The sequence below is a fragment of the Lissotriton vulgaris genome, chromosome 4_1 (genome assembly GCF_964263255.1).
Source record: "Lissotriton vulgaris chromosome 4_1, aLisVul1.2, whole genome shotgun sequence".
In the NCBI taxonomy this organism is placed as follows: domain Eukaryota; kingdom Metazoa; phylum Chordata; class Amphibia; order Caudata; family Salamandridae; genus Lissotriton; species Lissotriton vulgaris.
The window spans coordinates 163,454,447-163,473,246 of record NC_141691.1 but is presented as its reverse complement, the minus strand read 5'-3'; the positions used below and the strand labels follow the sequence as shown (position 1 = coordinate 163,473,246).

Sequence of the window (18,800 nt, the reverse complement as noted above, 5' to 3'; positions counted from 1 at the left end):
TCAAAGATATCACGTTTATATCGACCTCTGCGAGATGAAAGGCGGAGTCAGCCAGTCAAGGTATTGAAGCTGCGATCTGTTTGTTACTGCTTTTGGCATTTAACCCACTGACCTATCCTAGCTTGTTCCCGCTCTTTGCACTGGAGTGCACTAAAATACCACTACATGCACAACTCTAACAAAAGTCTTAGCATGTCCAGTATACAAGTAGAAGTTAACCATACCATAATTTAAACAAGCATTGGCATAGCCAATAGGCCTTGCCTTTGGGAACTTACAAGTATTTAGTTTTGCAGCACAATATCCTTGGTGTAACAACATCAACTCTTGCATGGCTAAACACTTATAAGGTCCCAAAGGCAAGACCTATTGGCTATGCCAATGCTTGTTGTTTTTATGTTTTATATAACATGTGCTGTTCCATATTATTTTAGCTGCATCAGAGAAGGAATGGCTGAGCTTTTTTTTGTTTCTTGAATCTCTGCATTTCTCAGCGCCTCTTTGTCCATCGAGTTCCTGTTTTCTTACCTGGCACGCTCAGTTTCCGTGCTAGGTATGTTGAATGTCGAGGTGCAGAGCTTTGAATGAGATGCATGCAGACCAGGAGGAGGGGTGAAAGTCTATGCAGACGGAGAGAGTAACCAACAGGCTATGGAAAGAGGTGTAAGTGACCAGGTGAGCAGAGAGACTGTCATGGGAGAGTCACCAGCCGGACCAGTGGAGATCGCTACACCTGGACAGGGAGAGAAGAGAAGTCAGGGACTGCTTGCGTCAGAGAGAGAATGACAGGGACGATCTGCAGAGACAGGAGACGCTGGTCAGAAGTGACAGTATAGCACGGGAGGGAGAGGGAGTGAGTGAACCAGAGGGAGAGTGCAGCTAGTCAATGACAAGACAGAGGAGAGGGGGCCTCTGACAGTACAGTAAAGAGGACAGTTACTAGGCAACCCACCAACCAACCCGTGGTGGGGCAGTCAGTACCAGTGACTCACTGACAGTACTCTAAGAGAGAGCAGTAAAGTGAAGGGTCGCTGCTCACTTGGGTGAGGACATAGGGGAAAGAACAGACAATGATGGGTGAGAGGGTTACTGATAGTACACGTGCCAGGCAAAGGGATACCCTGTACTGGCGAGAGAGGCAGTAAAGAGACATGCCAGGGTTTGTGGTCCAGCCAGCTGAGGAGTTTGCAGGTGAGAGGGCAGGGAGATGTCAGACCCGCAGAAAGAGAAGGGAGCGCTGGATATTGGGCTTGAAGGCTGAAGAAAAATAGTATTTTGTGTGTGTGTGTGTGGGGGGACAGAATGGTAGAAATAAGGGGCAATACGCAAGGGTATTGTGTAGCCATTAAGACAAATGGACAAGGGCGAACATGGTGAAAAGAGATCAAATATGAAAATAAAAATATGCGAGTGGGAGGAAGCAATGGACAGATACAACAACGTAAGAACAGGCAAAAAAGATGGAAAAAAACAGCAAATGGAAAAAAGAGAATGTCTGGAATGAGCTAGTCAAAGCAGAGTTAAATGCGGTTAATAAAGGAAAAGTAAAATAAAAGTGAATCGTTGACGTGTTAATAAATGTTGTATATGAAAAAAACGAACGGCAAACTGCTGTGAGGATTGGCAACAAGGGAACAAAAATTTGACCAACAAGCGGAAAAAGACATTTAGAAAGAGAAACAGCTAGTGAGACAAACAACAGATGCAACTCAGGCATAAAAAGAACTGACGACAAAAAAAATAACAGATTACATGCACTGCTTAGGAGTATGCAAGCAACTCAAGACATTGGAATCAAAAGAAGAAAAGTTACAAACAGAAAAACTCACACCATGGAAGAGAAAACGTGTGTGTAAAAAAAAAATTGCAACGTGCAACTGCAATACCAACATAATCGGAGGGAAAAGAAGGACATTAAAATAAACGGCACAAACCAAAAGAAAGTAAACAGTAACACAATAATAACGAAAATGTGTGAGAAGGGCTCGAAGGAGTTTAGTAAACAAGGAAGCTATCGGCTACAGGAATGTGAAAGAAAGCTCTTGTATCTTCAAAGCTGAAGGGAGGGGGTAGTGCGAGCAGAGAGCAAGGGGTTGGAGCTGTGCACGTTCATTCGAGCATAACCGCACGCTTGAGGCCAGCCAAATAGTAAGTTACTATGAGATAACCCAGTATCCCTCAGAACCTGGGCAATATTTCTAATATAAACAATAGTTCTGTCGGGTAAGAGTTAGTTCAAGTTTTAGAAAATGAATTCGAAGCACTTTTTTTCCCACAGGTGCAGGAAACATTTGCTCTGAAGATACAAAACACAAAATGCAAATCCAAAAGACAAATAGGGTATAAACAGATTATTTTATGAATTTAGTGTCATTCATAATTACCCTTTATTCAATACATACAATAGATAGTTTTACAAAAACGGCGCATCAGAATAAGGTGATAGTGATATTTGAGTGCAGTGATTTATCGTGCAGTGGTGAGATAATACCAGTGACTTATATACAGGTGAAGGAAGGTTGGGGAAAAATGTTGGCCAAAGCATTTTCAATTGGAGATATTCCTCTGTGCCACTGCGGTTAGCGATTGCTATGGAATACTCTCTGTTGGTCCAAGGGTTTCTTTGTTGAAGTTTCGACCCTAATGACGCCCGATTCGTGCATCAGAGTGGGTCTTCATCAGGACAGGGGGGGGGGGGTTGGTGCGAAGGGGGTGATGTCGCCTCTGGGGGCCGGTGGGTGGAAAGAAGAGAGAGGAGGCGCACACCCAGACTTCCACTGGATCTCAAAGGCAGAGTACTCAGGTTCCAGTGGGGATCCTAATTCAGAATTGAATGATTCAGATTCTTCTTGCGTGTCTCTTCTTTGGTCATGCTGGAAAAAATTTGCGCGCTGCAGCGTTTCGTTTCCTTCTTGCTGACAGCTCAAGGCATCAATCATTTGGCTCTTTGCCTCGTAGCTTGTGAAACCAGTCTGTTCTAGTATTTGTACTTGTATTTGTGTTTTGTATCTTCAGAGCAAGTTATTACTGCAACATGTGGCAAAAAACAAAATGTTGAATTCATTTTCTAAAACTTGAACTAACTCTTACCCGATAGAACTATTGTTTATATTAGAAATGAGGCCAGAAAAAGCCTGTGGGTAGCACTTTGAAAACCCACTTACTAAATGTCTCGCAGAGCAGCGCATACGCTGGCTCAGCGAGACCTAAAAAAGCATAGATATAGCCAACAGGTCTCGCCTTTGGGACCTTATAAGTATTTAATTATGTAGCACAATATCCTTGGTGCAATATCAACTGTTGTATGGCTAAACACTCACAATGTCCCAAAGGTGAGACCTATTGGCTATGCCAATCCTGCTTATTATTAATAGTGAATTACATTTCAGGTTAAAAAAGAAAAGAAACAGGGTGGCAAAAAGAGAGTTACCTGCTTCCACTGGGATACCCACCTGGATAAATTGGATAGGGCTAATTTTTAGTCTGGACACAGCTCTTATATGAACAACAGTGACGTAAGGGAGCATAAAAAATCTGAAGAATTCATAAATCAAATACAGTCAGAGTCTTTCAATCCACAAAATTCGACCGGCACGACTACTTTGTCTCTGCACATAGCAGATGGGATTTTGAGGCAATTATCCTCTTGACTCAGGAGACGCCACAGGGGAATCCCAGCGCACATATTGGAAAGAAGATCTTTTACATGAATTAACACAGATTAATACCAGACCCTGAGGAAGTCCATGTGGGATGAGACGCGTTGGCTGGGCTGATGTATGCATTTATGGACCTGATTTGCAAATAAAAGAAGCATTTGAATACAACATCTTTCAAGACTCCCTTTGCTATACTTTATTGGAATTTTGTGGATTGAAAGACTGACTGTATTTGATTTATGAATTGTTCAGATTTTTTATGCTCCCTGACCTCATTGTTGTTCATTGACAGAGGAACCGGTGTTTCTCTTAAATATGACTTCTAAGTAGTGGAGTTACGCCAGGTTGAGCATTATTGCAGTATTAGATCATTTGAGAAGAACTACACCAGTGCTGCCGATTCTTGCCCCCTACTGTTCGTTTTGACTTTACACCTGTGAGATTTTAAAGAAAATATTCATATCTCCAAAAGTTAACTTTAATTCCTATTAAAGCCCCTTCTCAGCCTCTTTAATTAACTCCGCTCTCATCTATAGAAAGAGGCGTTCATCCAATCAACAGTGTCCAAGGGGTGCTGCCTTAGGGTGTCTCATCCACCGACAGTGAAAAAAGCTGCTGCCCTAAGGTGTAATTTCCTCTTACTTGAAACTCCTGCCTCCGTTTCTCTGGATGCCATCTTCAACCAGCAGTGGGCAGTCTGTACGCCATGCCTGCCCAGTAAGAGGAGAGCAGTGCTGCGGCAAGGGTGCAGCTGTTTTGCTGTGGCAAGGCCTGGCACAGAGAAGTGTGACAGGGAATGAGGCTTGGGAGTGCTATGGCAAGGGAAACTGCTGCTTTGCTTTGGCAGGGGCTGGCACATAGAAGTGTGGCGTGCTCTCCATGCCACTGGAGTCAAGCTATCCAAGGTACCCCTCCAGGTACCTTGTATGGGGACCTCCTCCATGTACCTTGCATGGGGGCCCCCTCCATGTACCTTGCATGGGAGCCTCCTCCATGTACCTTGTATTGGGACCCCTTACAGGTACCTTGCATTGGGGCCCCCTCCAGGTACCGTGCATGGGGGCCTTCTCCATGTCCCTTGCATGGTGGCCCCCTCCAGGTTCCTTGCATGGGAGCCTTCTCCATGTACCTTGCATTGGAGCCTTCTCCATGTACCTTGCATGGGGGACCCCTTCAGATACCTTGCATGGGGGCCCCCAAAAGGTACCTTACATGGGAGCCCCCTCCATGTACGTTGCATGGGGACCCCTCCAGGTAGCTTGCATGGGAGCTTTCTCAATGTACCTTGCATGGGGGCCCCCTCCAGGCACCTTGCATGGGAGCCCCCTCCATGTACGTTGCATGGGGACCCCTCCAGGTACCTTGCATGGGAGCATTCTCCATGTACCTTGCATGGGGCCCCCCACCAGGTACCTTGCATGGGAGCCTTCTCCATGTACCTTGCATAGGGGCAAGGTACATGGAGATAAATATCTAGTGTCCCTTCCTAATTGAGTGCAGATCCAGGGCGCCGGGAAGCCCTCTGGGCAGCTGTCGCGCCTTATAAATTCAATAAATAAATGGGGGCCCCCTCCAGGTACCTTGCATGGGAGCCTTCTCCATGTACCTTGCATGGAAGACCCCTCCAGGTACCTTGCATGGAAGCCTTCTCCATGTACCTTGCATGGAAGACCCCTCCAGGTACCTTGCATGGAAGACCCCTCCAGGTACCTTGCATGGAAGCCTTCTCCATGTTCCTTGCATGGAAGACCCCTCTAGGTACCTTTCATGGGGGACCCCTCCAGGTACCTTGCATGGGAGCCTTCTTCATGTCCCTTGCATGGAAGACCCCTCTAGGTACCTTGCATGGGGGACCCCTCCAGGTACCTTGCATAGGAGCCTTCTCCATGTACCTTGCATGGGGGCCCCCTCCAGGTACCTTGCATGGGGCCCCCTCCATGTACTTTGCATGGGGGCCCCCTCCATGTACATTGCATGGGGGCCCCTCCAGGTACCTTGCATGGGAGCATTCTCCATGTACCTTGCATGGAAGACCCCTCCAGGTACCTTGCATGGGAGCCTTCTCCATGTACCTTGCATGGAAGACCCCTCCAGGTACCTTGCATGGGAGCCTTCTCCATGTACCTTGCATGGGGACCCCCTCCAGGTACTTTGCATGGGAGCCTTCTCCATGTACCTTGCATTGGAGCCTTCTCCATGTGCCTTGCATGGGGGCCCCTCCAGGTACCTTGCATGGGGACCCCTCCAGGTACCTTGCATGGGAGCATTCTCCATGTACCTTGCATGGGAGCCTTCTCCATGTACCTTGCATTGGAGCCTTCTCCATGTGCCTTGCATGGGGGCCCCTCCAGGTACCTTGCATGGGGGCCCCTCCAGGTACCTTGCATGGGGACCCCTCCAGGTACCTTGCATGGGGGGCCCCTCCGGGTACCTTGCATGGGAGCATTCTCCATGTACCTTGCATGGGGCCCCCCACCAGGTACCTTGCATGGGGGCCCCTCCAGGTACCTTGCATGGGGACCCCTCCAGGTACCTTGCATGGGGGCCCCCTCCGGGTACCTTGCATGGGAGCATTCTCCATGTACCTTGCATGGGGCCCCCCACCAGGTACCTTGCATGGGAGCCCCCTCCAGGTACCTTGCATGGGGGCCCCCTCCGGGTACCTTGCATGGGAGCATTCTCCATGTACCTTGCATGGGGCCCCCCACCAGGTACCTTGCATGGGAGCATTCTCCATGTACCTTGCATGGGGGCAAGGTACATGGAGATAAATATCTAGTGTCCCTTCCTAATTGAGTGCAGATCCAAGGTGCCGGGAAGCCCTCTGGGCAGCTGTCGCGCCTTATAAATGCAATAAATAAATGGGTGCCCCCTCCAGGTACCTTGCATGGGAGCCTTCTCCATGTACCTTGCATGGGGACCCCTCCAGGTACCTTGCATGGGGGCCCCCTCCATGTACCTTGCATGGGGGCCCCCTCCAGGTACCTTGCATGGGGGCCCCCTCCAGGTACCTTGCATGGGAGCCTTCTCCATGTACCTTGCGTGGGAGACCCCTCCAGGTACCTTGCATGGAAGTCTTCTCCATGTACCTTGCATGGGGGCCTCCTCCAGGTACCTTGCATGGGAGCCTTCTCCATGTACCTTGCGTGGGAGACCCCTCCATGTACCTTGTATGGGGCCCCTCCAGGTACCTTGCATGGGGGCCCCTCCAGGTACCTTGCAAGGGGGCCCCTTCATGTACCTTGCATGGGGGCCCCCTCCAGGTAGCTTGCATGGGCCCCCACGACTTTCGTGACACCACTGAAGAGAGGCGGGCAGCGCCATGTCTGGCACAAACAAGTCTCCAGTCAGGGTCGGAGCGGGGGGAAGGGCCTCCAGGTACCTTGCATGGGAGCCTTCTCCATGTACCTTGCATGGGGGCCCCCTCCAGGTACCTTGCATGGGAGCCTTCTCCATGTACCTTGCGTGGGAGACCCCTCCACGTACCTTGCATGGAAGTCTTCTCCATGTACCTTGCATGGGGGCCTCCTCCAGGTACCTTGCATGGGAGCCTTCTCCATGTACCTTGCGTGGGAGACCCCTCCATGTACCTTGTATGGGGCCCCTCCAGGTACCTTGCATGGGGGCCCCTCCAGGTACCTTGCAAGGGGGCCCCTTCATGTACCTTGCATGGGGGCCCCCTCCAGGTAGCTTGCATGGGCCCCCACGACTTTCGTGACACCACTGAAGAGAGGCGGGCAGCGCCATGTCTGGCACAAACAAGTCTCCAGTCAGGGTCGGAGCGGGGGGAGGGGCCTCCAGGTACCTTGCATGGGAGCCTTCTCCATGTACCTTGCATGGGGGGCCCCTCCAGGTACCTTGCATGGGGTCTCCCTCGAGTCTTGTGATACCACTGAAGAGAGGCGTGCAGCGCCGTGTCTGGAACAAACAAGCCTCCAGTCAGGGTCGGAGCAGGGGGGCCTCCATGCATGGGGAACCCTCGAGTTTCGTGACTCCACCAAGAAGCATGCAGCGCAGGGCCTGGCACGCTGCCAGTGAAGGGCGCATTGTGCACTGCGGAGGCCCGCAGTGTGGGATCAGGGGAGGGAGTGCAGTGCGCACCGAGGGGCTGGGGGAGAGCGGGAGGGTGTGCAGTGCGCACCACTGAGGGGCTGTCCTGCAGTGCGCACTGAGGTGCTGGAGGAGGTGCAGCGCTTACCGAGGGGCTGTCGTGCAGTGCGCACCGAGGGTCTGGGGCGTGCTGGGGGGTGTGCAGTGCGCACCACTGAGGGGCTGTCCTGCAGTGCGCACTGAGGTGCTGGAGGAGGTGCAGCGCTTACCGAGGGGCTGTCGTGCAGTGCGCACCGAGGGTCTGGGGCGTGCTGGGGGGTGTGCAGTGCGTACCGAGGGGCTGTCGTGCAGTGCGCGCTGGGGGCGGTCGGTGGGAGTACAGTGCGCACCGAGCTGCTGGTGGGCGGGAGGGTGCCGCGCTCGGCGCAGCGCAGACCCAGGGAGCCCCTCCTCCCCGAAGCCGAGAGAGGCTGGGCCTGAGATCTATCCCCGGAGAGCCGCCGCCGCTGGCTGGGCACCGCCGCCGCTCCACGCCGCCTTCCAAGCGGCCCCGCCTCCCTCCGGCCGCCCTTCATGCGCTGACGCTTCCGCCTAGAGGCGCCTCTCTTCCCCGCGCACCTCCTGCCTCGCTCCAGCGCTGCCCAGCCGAGCCCCCGCTCCATGAGCTGAGCCGCGGCGGGGCGGCCGCAGCCATGGCCCGCTACACGCTCCCCGCCATGCTGGACTGGCTCTACGGCGGCGTGGACCCCAGCTTCGAGGGCAACGGGGGCCCCGAGTGCGCAGCCTTCCTACCCCCGGGCCAGAGGCTGCTCGAGAGCCTGGTGCTGCTCTGCCTCTCCCTGCTGGAGGTGGGCCTGGCCCTCCGGAGGATCACCCAGCCCCCGGAGCAGCGAGGGGGCTGCAGGGAGCGCGCGCTGCCCGGGGAAGCATGTCCGTGCCAAGGGACCGCGGTGGCACAGGAGGCCAGGCTGTGCCACGGGGGCTGCACAGGCCGGGAGCGGGCAGTGGCCTCAGATGCCCAGCAGCGCCCGGTGGGATGCTGCAAGGATGCTGCCGCGACCTCCGAGCATGAATCCAAGGGGACCAGGGATCAGAACTCCATGGGACCCTTTGAGCAAAATAACAAGCCCACGACGAAACAGTGTGCGCAGATAGGGGGCCACCAGTGCGTGCTGACGAAGGATCAATGGGATGGGGTGGCCACGATCACACAGGATGATGTCTCCGGGCGGTGTGAGGGCGCGACGTCCAATCACCATCAGGGCTTTAAGACTAGAGACCAGACTGCCCCGGTGGCCCCTTGGCCCCGAGGTGCACCCGCCAGGCAGGAGAGCCTGGGCAAGAACTTGCTGCTGGTTGCCCTGTGCCTCACGTTTGGGGTCGAGGTGGGCTTCAAGTTTGCAACCAAGACCGTCATCTACCTGTTGAACCCTTGCCACGTGGTCACCATGATGCAGGTAAGTGACATTCACCCGTCGCAGTTGAGCGCGTAGGAGCTGTTTGGGCATACCGCTCGAGGGGAAACGATGTGGCGCAAAGCAGCCATGACGCGGTGCGCATGAGATGTGTGTGTTTTATAAGTAACCAACGTGGTCGGTTTTAAACCATATTTTCATCTAAGGGATTACAGTACATGCACTGCAAGCCCCTTTAAGAAATTGACAATCGATGTATAATGCACAGTACAAGACCTTATAAACCATTTGCCAGTCAAATGTAGGCCTTTGTGTTGAGATAAGCTTCCCACCCACCTTTCACCATAGAATGACTGAAGATGGCATTTTTCAATCCGAAAAAGTAAAACACAGATGAAATGATGACCCCCCCCCCCCCCTACATTGAAATGGATTGTTTTTGCGCATATCATGGTTGCTTTTGGGAAGACACATTGCAGTTGCTGTGCTACAATGCATCATTATTCCACGCCTGAGAGTTTTGAAATGGCTCTTGTGTTGCAAGGTTTTGCTTGTTTTGTTGGTGTTTAAGTGAAACGATAAAGCCACATTGCATCCTTCCATCACTGGTATATGCACTGTTACTCAATTAAAGCTCGTGCGCCGTTAAGCTTTTTGAATATATCAGCTGTTTGACTGACCCACTTGAGAATTCAGAAAGCAAACAACTTTATTCGGTCCATCCACCATAAAAGCACAAAAAAATCACAATAACACAGGGTCAAAAGGCATCTTATTGCAATAAAAACTATAACACACCAATGACAGAATTCTATACTCCCCTATTACAAGATACAAAGAATAAAAAGTCATGGGCAATTAAAAAAAAAGGACATTTTCATAAAACTCATCATAAAAAGAGCTATCATCAGGTATACTTCAATATTAAAATACCAACATCACTCAAATCAATCCACTGTGTGATGACACCTTTGAAATTTAGGCCAGATTCTCATCTGTTTAAGCTTCTGATTGAGTGAGAATGTTGAGGACATGCCTAAACTAGCAACGCTTCATTATGCAGGTATTTGTTCATGCCTGCAGATGTTCTGAACCGCTGTGCTGTGGCAGGGGCTGACGGGGGAGGAATATACTGTGTTTGGACACACTAAAGGTTGGAGGCAGTGCTGTGTCAGGGGCCGGGCAACTTGTACTGTGTTGGGACACACCGAGAGGAGGAGGCGGTATCACACGGTGTGAAGCATATCATGCGTGCAGTGATTATCCAACAAGCACATTGACTGCTTTACCGTACCCACAACTGTTTAAAATGGAGGGGATCCAAACTCAATTTTGGAACTGATTTTGCGAGGTTGGTCGATTAAATTTTGGCGTCTGTGGAGTTTGCATTTACAATGGTGCATTCAAAAGGCACTTATAAGAGATGCTATGCTTGGGTGGACACGTCTTAATAACCATGGTCCCTTGTACCTTCAAGAGAAGAGCTGTTGGTGGAGTCCCTCCCGCTCTGTGCCATCAGTAGAAGGAGTGTAGACTGATATATTTCTGTGATTGCCCCACAGTTGCAGAATTATTTCTGTTTGCAAATTCTTGGTGAATGAGGTACTTTCTTTTTAGGAATGGGTGACCTTACGACGTGGAAAAAACGGAAATGTCGTCAGGAATGTACATAAACCGAATTGTGCATCTCCCTGCTATGCTCTGAGCGTGCATCACTCCAGAAAAAACATTGATCAGAGATGGGGTGGAATGTGTTCTGTATGTCGCCTCCCTGTTAAGCGTGGGGGTTAGTGGCCTCAAGTTGTGGATTTAAATAGCCTACATAGTAATTTTAAACTCTGCATTGTAATTTTTGCACACTTTAACAATAAGTATTTTCTTGATGCACTGAGCGTGAGCACATGTGTGATGTGTGCTGAAGTACCAGGGAGAGAAGTGGGGCTGGTGTAACCTCTATGGTGCCTGCCCATAGACACCTGGCTCAAGGTTACCTTCCATTGGGATAAACATGCACCTTCATCCTTGCATGCCACCTGGAGTGCTCATTGGTGGGTCTTTCACTTGCTATCGTACGCTTGTTCAGCATCTCCCAGCGAATCATACAAATGTTGGTGGTTCCTGAACTGGTATTTAGCCAGATCTCTTTCAAGCTATGCTGTCATGTGTGGGTCTGTGAGAAGAAAGGGCATAGATGGCCTTGAAATAAGTTGGAGATATAAATCTGCAGTGGAGTGGATCAGAAGCATGTGCCTAGTAAAGAGTGATTTGTACTAAGACAAAAGGTTGGTTATGTTTGAGGAGGCAAAGGAATCGTATGACGTACCAGCAGGCCAATTCCTGCTCAGACAGCCTGAAGAGTCTGGGACAATTAAAATATTGTGGCCTGCTTTTTGGGCAGACCCAGGAATCCACGCTGCTGGCATTACTTCTGAATCTACGGAAAGGGAGGTTGGAGGATCTCAACCCTGTACAAAGCAAATAAAGCGGGTAAAAAAGCAGAAACCATGATGATTTTGGAACAGATAAATAGGGGACCTGCCAAGACATTTGTCTGACTCCCAAGATATTGGGTGTATCATTGAAACCTCAAGTTATGCTCATGTCAAGCTTGTTCAATGGAAGTATTTACACAGAACATACATTACCCTAACTAGGATACAGAACATCTATCCGTCCTGCCAAGAGTCTCTTCTCAGAAGCACCTCTGAAAACTCAAACTTAATTCATATGGTTTGGAGCTGTGTGGCTGGTGCTAGCTTGTAAAATGTAGCGGTTTCCAGACTGAAGTCAGTGGTAGGTAGTCTGGTTGGATGTACAAGTGAACATTGTATCCTGGGGCTGCAACCCACCACTTAAAAGAGAAAACTGGGTCACAGATCGGTAGAGGTATTTTTTGATACTGGTGGAATTGTTTTTTGATACTTTGTTTGCAGCGGATTGTCTCACTGATCCAAAATTAGGGGAAAACGGTCACAAGGTGGAGACTGGCTGAAGAAAAGGGGATGTTAGTTGTTTGTATGGATGAAATATCCCAGCAACATCTACTTGACTGACGCCAAATGTTGTCAAATTTTGTTGCACCCGAGATGACCCTGAATTAGCCATCAGTAGCTTTTCCTCTGATAACTAATGCAAGGTTTCCTTTCGGGCACACACTGATTTGCAGTAACTAAATGAGATGTTTGAACAGATACTTGGAAGATAATTGTGAGATGTCTTGCTGTATGTGCAGTCTAGCCAAAGAATCTTCCAGATTTTTTCGTTTGTATGGGGGATGAGATTGTTTTATTCTGTTGGCTAAACATAAGTAAAAGCACTTTAAAAAAGAAAACTGCATGTTGAGAAAAAGTTGCTAGTATAAGAATGATTGTAAATTGTTTTGAAATTAAGATGTCGCCTGGTCTGCAAGCTTATGTGAAGCAATGTGCAGCTGGACGGGTCTGTTAGTGCTTGGGGTTGTATTTGTTTTAGGTGGTTCTGTAGGGGCTTCCTTTTGAGATTCTGGGTATGTTCTAGTGTCACTTGAAAAAGATGCACACAGGTTTTTTTTATCCATGTTGTTATTCATCACAAAGGTAGGGTAAACCTCCTGTTTATGATGATTGTCTCCTGTACTGTTTCAATTGTTTTGTTCGCGGCCCTATGGATATCTGCTCTTGACGCCCAAAGTACCCAAAATAATCACAGGGGGCTCATCCTATCGGATTCAGCGAGCCTCCAGTTGCTCAACTTTAGTGTGTTCTTTTCTTTGGTGCTTGGTTTGTAGGCTATGATTGGGATATGGTATTTTTTTGATCTTTGCTATTTAAAAAGTAGTGTGAATCCTGAGAATCTGCGTTGGGTCACATTTATGTCGATATGTGACCAATTAGATTCCATATAGTTAGCAATTTTGTGTTTTACTTTATGCTACTGATATAATGAACCTGAAATGCAACCAGTCCAGATCTTGATGAAATGCTTGAAAGGAAATATTCTTGATATCTTAACGTTGAAGGTCTTTGGCTACCAAAACCAACTTCCCGTAACTCCTACTGGCCCCCTATAGCCTGCATTTGAAACATGTTTTCAGCAAAAGGTAATCTATTCCTTTACATTTGCAATTAGTAACAGTTTTCAGCCCGGAATCGAGGTAACTCACCAGCATTTTGGGTCGGCGTCCAATATCTATATTGAAAACTATTGGAGTGAAAGGTTTTGTGATAGATCCCAGTTAGTTAAGACACTTCAATAAGAGCTTCATAACCTGCCATAATCCTAAAAGCAAAATAATATCCAAACCTGCATTCACCATAATTTTCCACATCATATTATCGATCACTTTATTTGCATTTTGTCTTAATATTGCACCAGGTTGTATATTGGTGTTGGCAACTTGTGTCTAATCTTGTAACACTCTTGGGCTGGCCAATGCCCAACCATCGAAGCAAACGTTGCTTGTCGCGTAATAACCATAGCATTCACAAATTCTCCCATTCTCCAGATATATACTGTAGATCGGATCCTGATGTAAATTTTATATAGTGTTATTGGATGATCCCTTTTGCACCTTTGAGAAAATCGCGTTCTCCAGGATGAAGAGCACAGCAGCTGCTTTGCTCTGATTGTTGAAAAACTTCTTCTGAATTTTTTAATTGCAAACCTGTTCTATTAACCCCTTCGATGCTTGTGACGGAACCATTCCGTCATCAGTCACGGTTGGGCTGTGCTGATGACGGAATGGTTCCGTCACGGCCACACCCATTAACATAGGGGCCCAGCACATCAGGATAATCTCCATAGCAGCCAAGGTGTTAAAGCAAGAATAGCCTGCCAGTTACCTTTTATAGCTCCCCACTTGGAGTCCATCACCACCTGGTGATTTGTCATAAAGCATGTTCTTAACTGCCTTACTTATCTCTTTCAAAGTAATCTCATCATTGAGTCCACCAGCCACACCGTGAGCAAGGCAGGGAGGTAAGTTCCTTCCAAGCAGATTCGTGAAACTGTCTTCCTTTAAATATATAATGTCCCATAAAAATTACAATATTGCCTAACAATGCCTTCACAATTATCCCCAAGTTAGCCATTCTCACACTTGCGTAGGAAGATAGCTACGCTATTTTCCTTACTCTGTAACGTGTAAATTTATCCACAGTATTGTATAAAGCATGCTGTGTTTTAACTGTTTAGCCTGAAATGTTCACATCATTGAAGAAGAGCAAAATCAGTGTCATCGGGGGAGGTTAACTTCATTAAGTAGACTGCAGTAATCTTCTCATGCTCTTTGATATCCATGGCATCAGAGGAAATGACATAATGAGACCTTTGAGCCCAATTAAATGACAAGACATGGTGTCATCCAGCCCTTTATCCTGATGAAACCCGTAGAAGCCGGTTAAAGAAAGTTCTTCAACAAGCCTAAAACCAATGAAAATCGAATCTCATAGAACAGAAAAATGCAGGTACACGGAGAGATATATTTGGGCCACTTATACATCTGCTTTTCAAAGCTAAAGAATGTCCTTGACATTGAGTGCTGTGACACACAAAGCCTGCAGACCAGCTTCTTGTTGGTTGCTTTTACGGCAGGTGAGCTGTGAACGAAAGCATCTCTGCTTCGATAGGTGTTGAGGACGTGGCTGACCCGAAAGCCTTCAGAGTATACGGCTTCCTTAGGATATCCTAGGAAAGAATCACAAGCTAGTTGTGTTCAGTTGTAGTCGTGATGATTCAGATGCTACACATGGTTGTCTAGCAAGGATGAGGTCTCTAATTTCTTAACCCAGTGCTGGTTTTGGGGACCAGTAAATTGCCCCCACAGACAGCTAAGACAAGGACCTTGTTTCAGAAGGGTCTGAGCACCCTAACAGTAACAGCCAACTCCTTAAATGTTGAATTGTTCGAACATGTGAGAAAAGATCTTCAATTCTGGTATGTTTTTTGGCACACTCTGTCACTCAATAAATGTATTTGCTGACAGTGGAGGGCAAAAAGTGGGACAAGTGTGGTCTGCTCACCAGCTGTGCGGCTACACCATGGCAGGATGTACCTGCCTCGGCCACTCCGTTACTACTTTGAGCTGCATTAAAAACAGGAATTTGAGGCCCATATAGATGGATGCAAATAGCCACTTTTAAAAAGCAGCATCACATTTCTCAAACTGTTCCTGTGGGCTGGTGCATGAAAAAAGATGACCTACTGCCAGCTGGACATAACCACGTTTCAAATACCTGTAATATTTGTGGCATTGCTACTATCACACCCCTCCCCCCGATGATTAAGGGTTGGAAAACCTTCTTTTTCGGTGTTGCTTTTTTGGTCGAAGACCTTTTGCATACTGTACAATATACATAGCAGACTTCGAGTCACTTGTTTGCTCTTGATTGGGTGGATTTCTTGTCTGTACCAATACTTTGCTCCTTATTCAGTGGCTTTCCTTCACATTCTTATGTGTTTCACAGCCCCTGGAGCATACTTTCTTCACATCGCTTCTGATTGGAAGTCTTTTTTACATCTACTACTGCCATGACCGGACTACTTTTAATCCGGTTTCAGCACTCCGGGGGGGTGTATTATTTTCCTCCTCATCTCTACCTCTCATTCAGTCAGTTCTGGCCTCTGCCTGTACACTGCCTCGCCGCAGAGTTCGTTCTGTCTGTCTGTCTGTCTGTCTGTCTGTCTGTCTTTGAAGTGAAGTTATAGTTGGCTTTGGTTACATGGCCTTCAAGTATGTTTAAAAAAAACCCTCAGGAATTCACTGAAAAACCTCAGTTAAAGTGGGGTAATTGTTACAAAACCTAAAAACTACTGAAATTCTGCAGTTACGATTTAGTAAACCAGCCATAACGCATGCCTGTCATTCACTGCTTTTGACCTTACATCTGACATCACTTATGTCAACTCCCAAGTCATCACTGCTGACCGCATCAGTTTGTACCAATCTTTGGCTGTGTGCAGTGGGGGGTAGCCACCTGACCAGGCCCTCTTCCCAATGCTCTGTGAGCATCCAGCAAACACTGCCTATGGCTTTGGTCTGTGAGCAGCAGCGGTGGTTGTGTAGAGGGCCTGGGCTTTGGCCAATCTTCAGCCGCCAGCCAGCTCCTGCTGTGCGTGGCCTTTAGCTGTGTGCAACAGAGGTTGGGTGCGGGGCTTGAACTACAGCCAGGCCATTAACGCATCCCTCCACAGGTGGCCAAACCCTGATGCACATAGTTGTTTAGCAGGTGTAGCAAGGGTTGGCTGTAAGGTTTGGCCTTCAGATAAACACTATTCCCAACCCTCTGTGGGCAAAAACCTTCCTTACCCACATCTTTCAGCTGAGTGCAGCAAAGTTTGGCTGCACCTATGGCCAGGCTATTCACCCAATTATCCAAAGGTAACCAATCCCCACTGCGCACATTCTTCGTCTACGTGCAGCAGTGGTGGGCTGTAGGGCCTGGACCTGCATCAAAATGTTTTTCAGCGACCAACCCTGCTACACATGGTAAACAGAAAGATGAGAGGCAATACAATTTGTACAAGATGTTTCAATGTTCAATAATAGTCCTTTCACTGTGTTCTTGTGTTCGCAGAAAGATTCTTGATTATTAAACCTCTTTGACAAATAGGCACAGCCCACGCGTTTCGCCCTGGAAAGGGCTTCTTCAGGGCAAAGTACTGAGTAAGCAAAATCCCAAAATCCAGGTGGGAAATGCCAGCAGTGTCCTGCAAATAGACCGTTCCTTGGTCACTCATGGAATTTCTGTAGTTCATCATGTCTTCCACTATAGTACCATGGGTAAATGAGTTACAATATAAATCAAGCAACATTGTTCTTGTAGTACCCAGCGATTCAGAGTCCGTGGTTAATTGCTGCTTTGCAGACACCGAAGTACATAAACACTCCTCTGGGTCTCACACCGCTCCCTGCTACAACTACACCTGAGCACGGCTGCAAAACATGCTCTTTTATTCACTGCTGCCAGGACTCGTGGCGAATGGTAGGCTGAGACTGCAGCTCCCAGCATTCTCTAGAGCCTTGCTGCCTTTCCCTGCTACAAATGGTATTCAGCTGGGATTAGCCTTTGGCCATGCTCTACAGTCAACTCAACCCCTACTGCGCTTGCTTGGCCTTTGGGCATGTGCACTAGGGGTTGACCACAGGACGTGGCTGTAGGGCCCTTTTTCACAATTTTTTTTTTAATGGTACATAGTCCAGTGTTATCAGCTCTGCCATAGATGTTGTCATCTTCATGCCAAAAATGATGTCAAATATCTTGTCAAGAGTGATGTCATATGTGAGTTCATAAGCCATGCATGATGGCAGCATGAGTTATTGGTAGTTTACTATAACGCACGATTTTCAGTGATGTTTAGGTTTCGTTTTGTAACCCTACTTGCATTTTCACTGTTTTTCTTTTCTATTTCCAGTGAAATTCTGAGGTTTTTTAAAAAAACATGTCTGTTATGTTCTCATAAACCAAGCTAACCATAACTTCACTTAAACCTTTGTGGTTTTTTTTTCAGCGATTTTTTTTATTTTTTATTTTTTTTAATTTTGTTTGCTGACCCTATACCACATCCAATTTTTCCTAGTGCCTACCCTCATATTTATGTTCAACCCCTGTTCAGTCCTCTCAAACCCGCAGTTCACACCTTTTGCCTGTGTGTAGCGGTGGTTATCCGCTGCGCCCAGCTTCTAACCAGGTCCTGCGACCTACCCCTGCTTCGCCTTCAGCTAAGCACAGTAGAGGTAAGGCGCAGCGCCTGGCTACCCACCCCGCCGCAGGTGGCCAGCCCCCACTGTGCATGCCATGCGCACAGGGGTTTGGTCGCATGGACTGGCATAATGTGCAAGTACAATTAAATTGATTTATGTAAGGAAGATGCGTACAGGTGATGAGTAAGTAGTAGGTTTATTTGAGAGCAGTCGTGCAGCACCTAACGTCACCAGTATCTCCTCCAAATGTCACTCCCACAAGGGCTTTAAGTGGGAGTAAAAACCTGGGGGGGGGTCTCTCAAAGGGGCGTGGCCGTTGCAATTAAGGGTGTGGCTTAAAAACAAGTTAGAGGTCTACGACCGTTTCGCTTAGCCTACGGTTCATGGAATAACTGCCTTATCAGTGGACTCAGCAAAACCTGAGATTGCCTGCATTGCACCAGGCATCTGTGCTGAGTGTAGTAACAGTAGCAATACTCCTGAATTATCTACCTTCTTGCCGCTGACAATGGAAGCAACAATAAACCTGCTAAAATCAATTAAATCGGGTTCTCCACTGGACCTTTGCCCTCCAAAAATCTTTCATCTCTTACCTGAGATATTTGCATCTCACTTGATGCCCATTTTTAATAAAAATGTTCTTGTCTGGTATTTTCCCTACCAGTTCGAAGCTGGCTTCCGTGCTCCCCTATTACAAAAAACGAAACCTGGATGATACTGAACCCAAGAACTATCATCCGATTTCTAGACTACCACTACCTGCTAAGATGGCAGAGAAACCCATGAACAATATTCTATCAGAATACATTGAAAAGAACGATTTCTTTGGTGACACTCAATTCGGGTTTCGTAAAATCACAGTACCCAATTGGCACTAATCATAGGCTCTGAAATGATTAGGCAAACTGTCGACCCGGGGGCCGTGCAGCACTTGTGCTGCTTGACCTCTCGGCGGTATTTGACACCGTGAACCATCAGAAACCTTTGGAAGTTATG

The 18,800-nt window shown here is 48.0% G+C and overlaps 1 protein-coding gene across 1 annotated transcript in view; it reads left to right on the top strand.

Moving 5' to 3' along the window:
* Positions 1-8,264: 8,264 nt before the first annotated feature.
* Positions 8,265-18,800, top strand: part of TMEM164 (transmembrane protein 164) — a 294,646-nt gene continuing 284,110 nt past the window's right edge. The window contains exon 1 of the mRNA XM_086918442.1: positions 8,265-9,166. Within this exon, the coding sequence (XP_086774568.1) occupies positions 8,402-9,166 (765 nt within the window). The 5' untranslated portion in view covers positions 8,265-8,401. The remainder of the gene's footprint in view (positions 9,167-18,800) is intronic.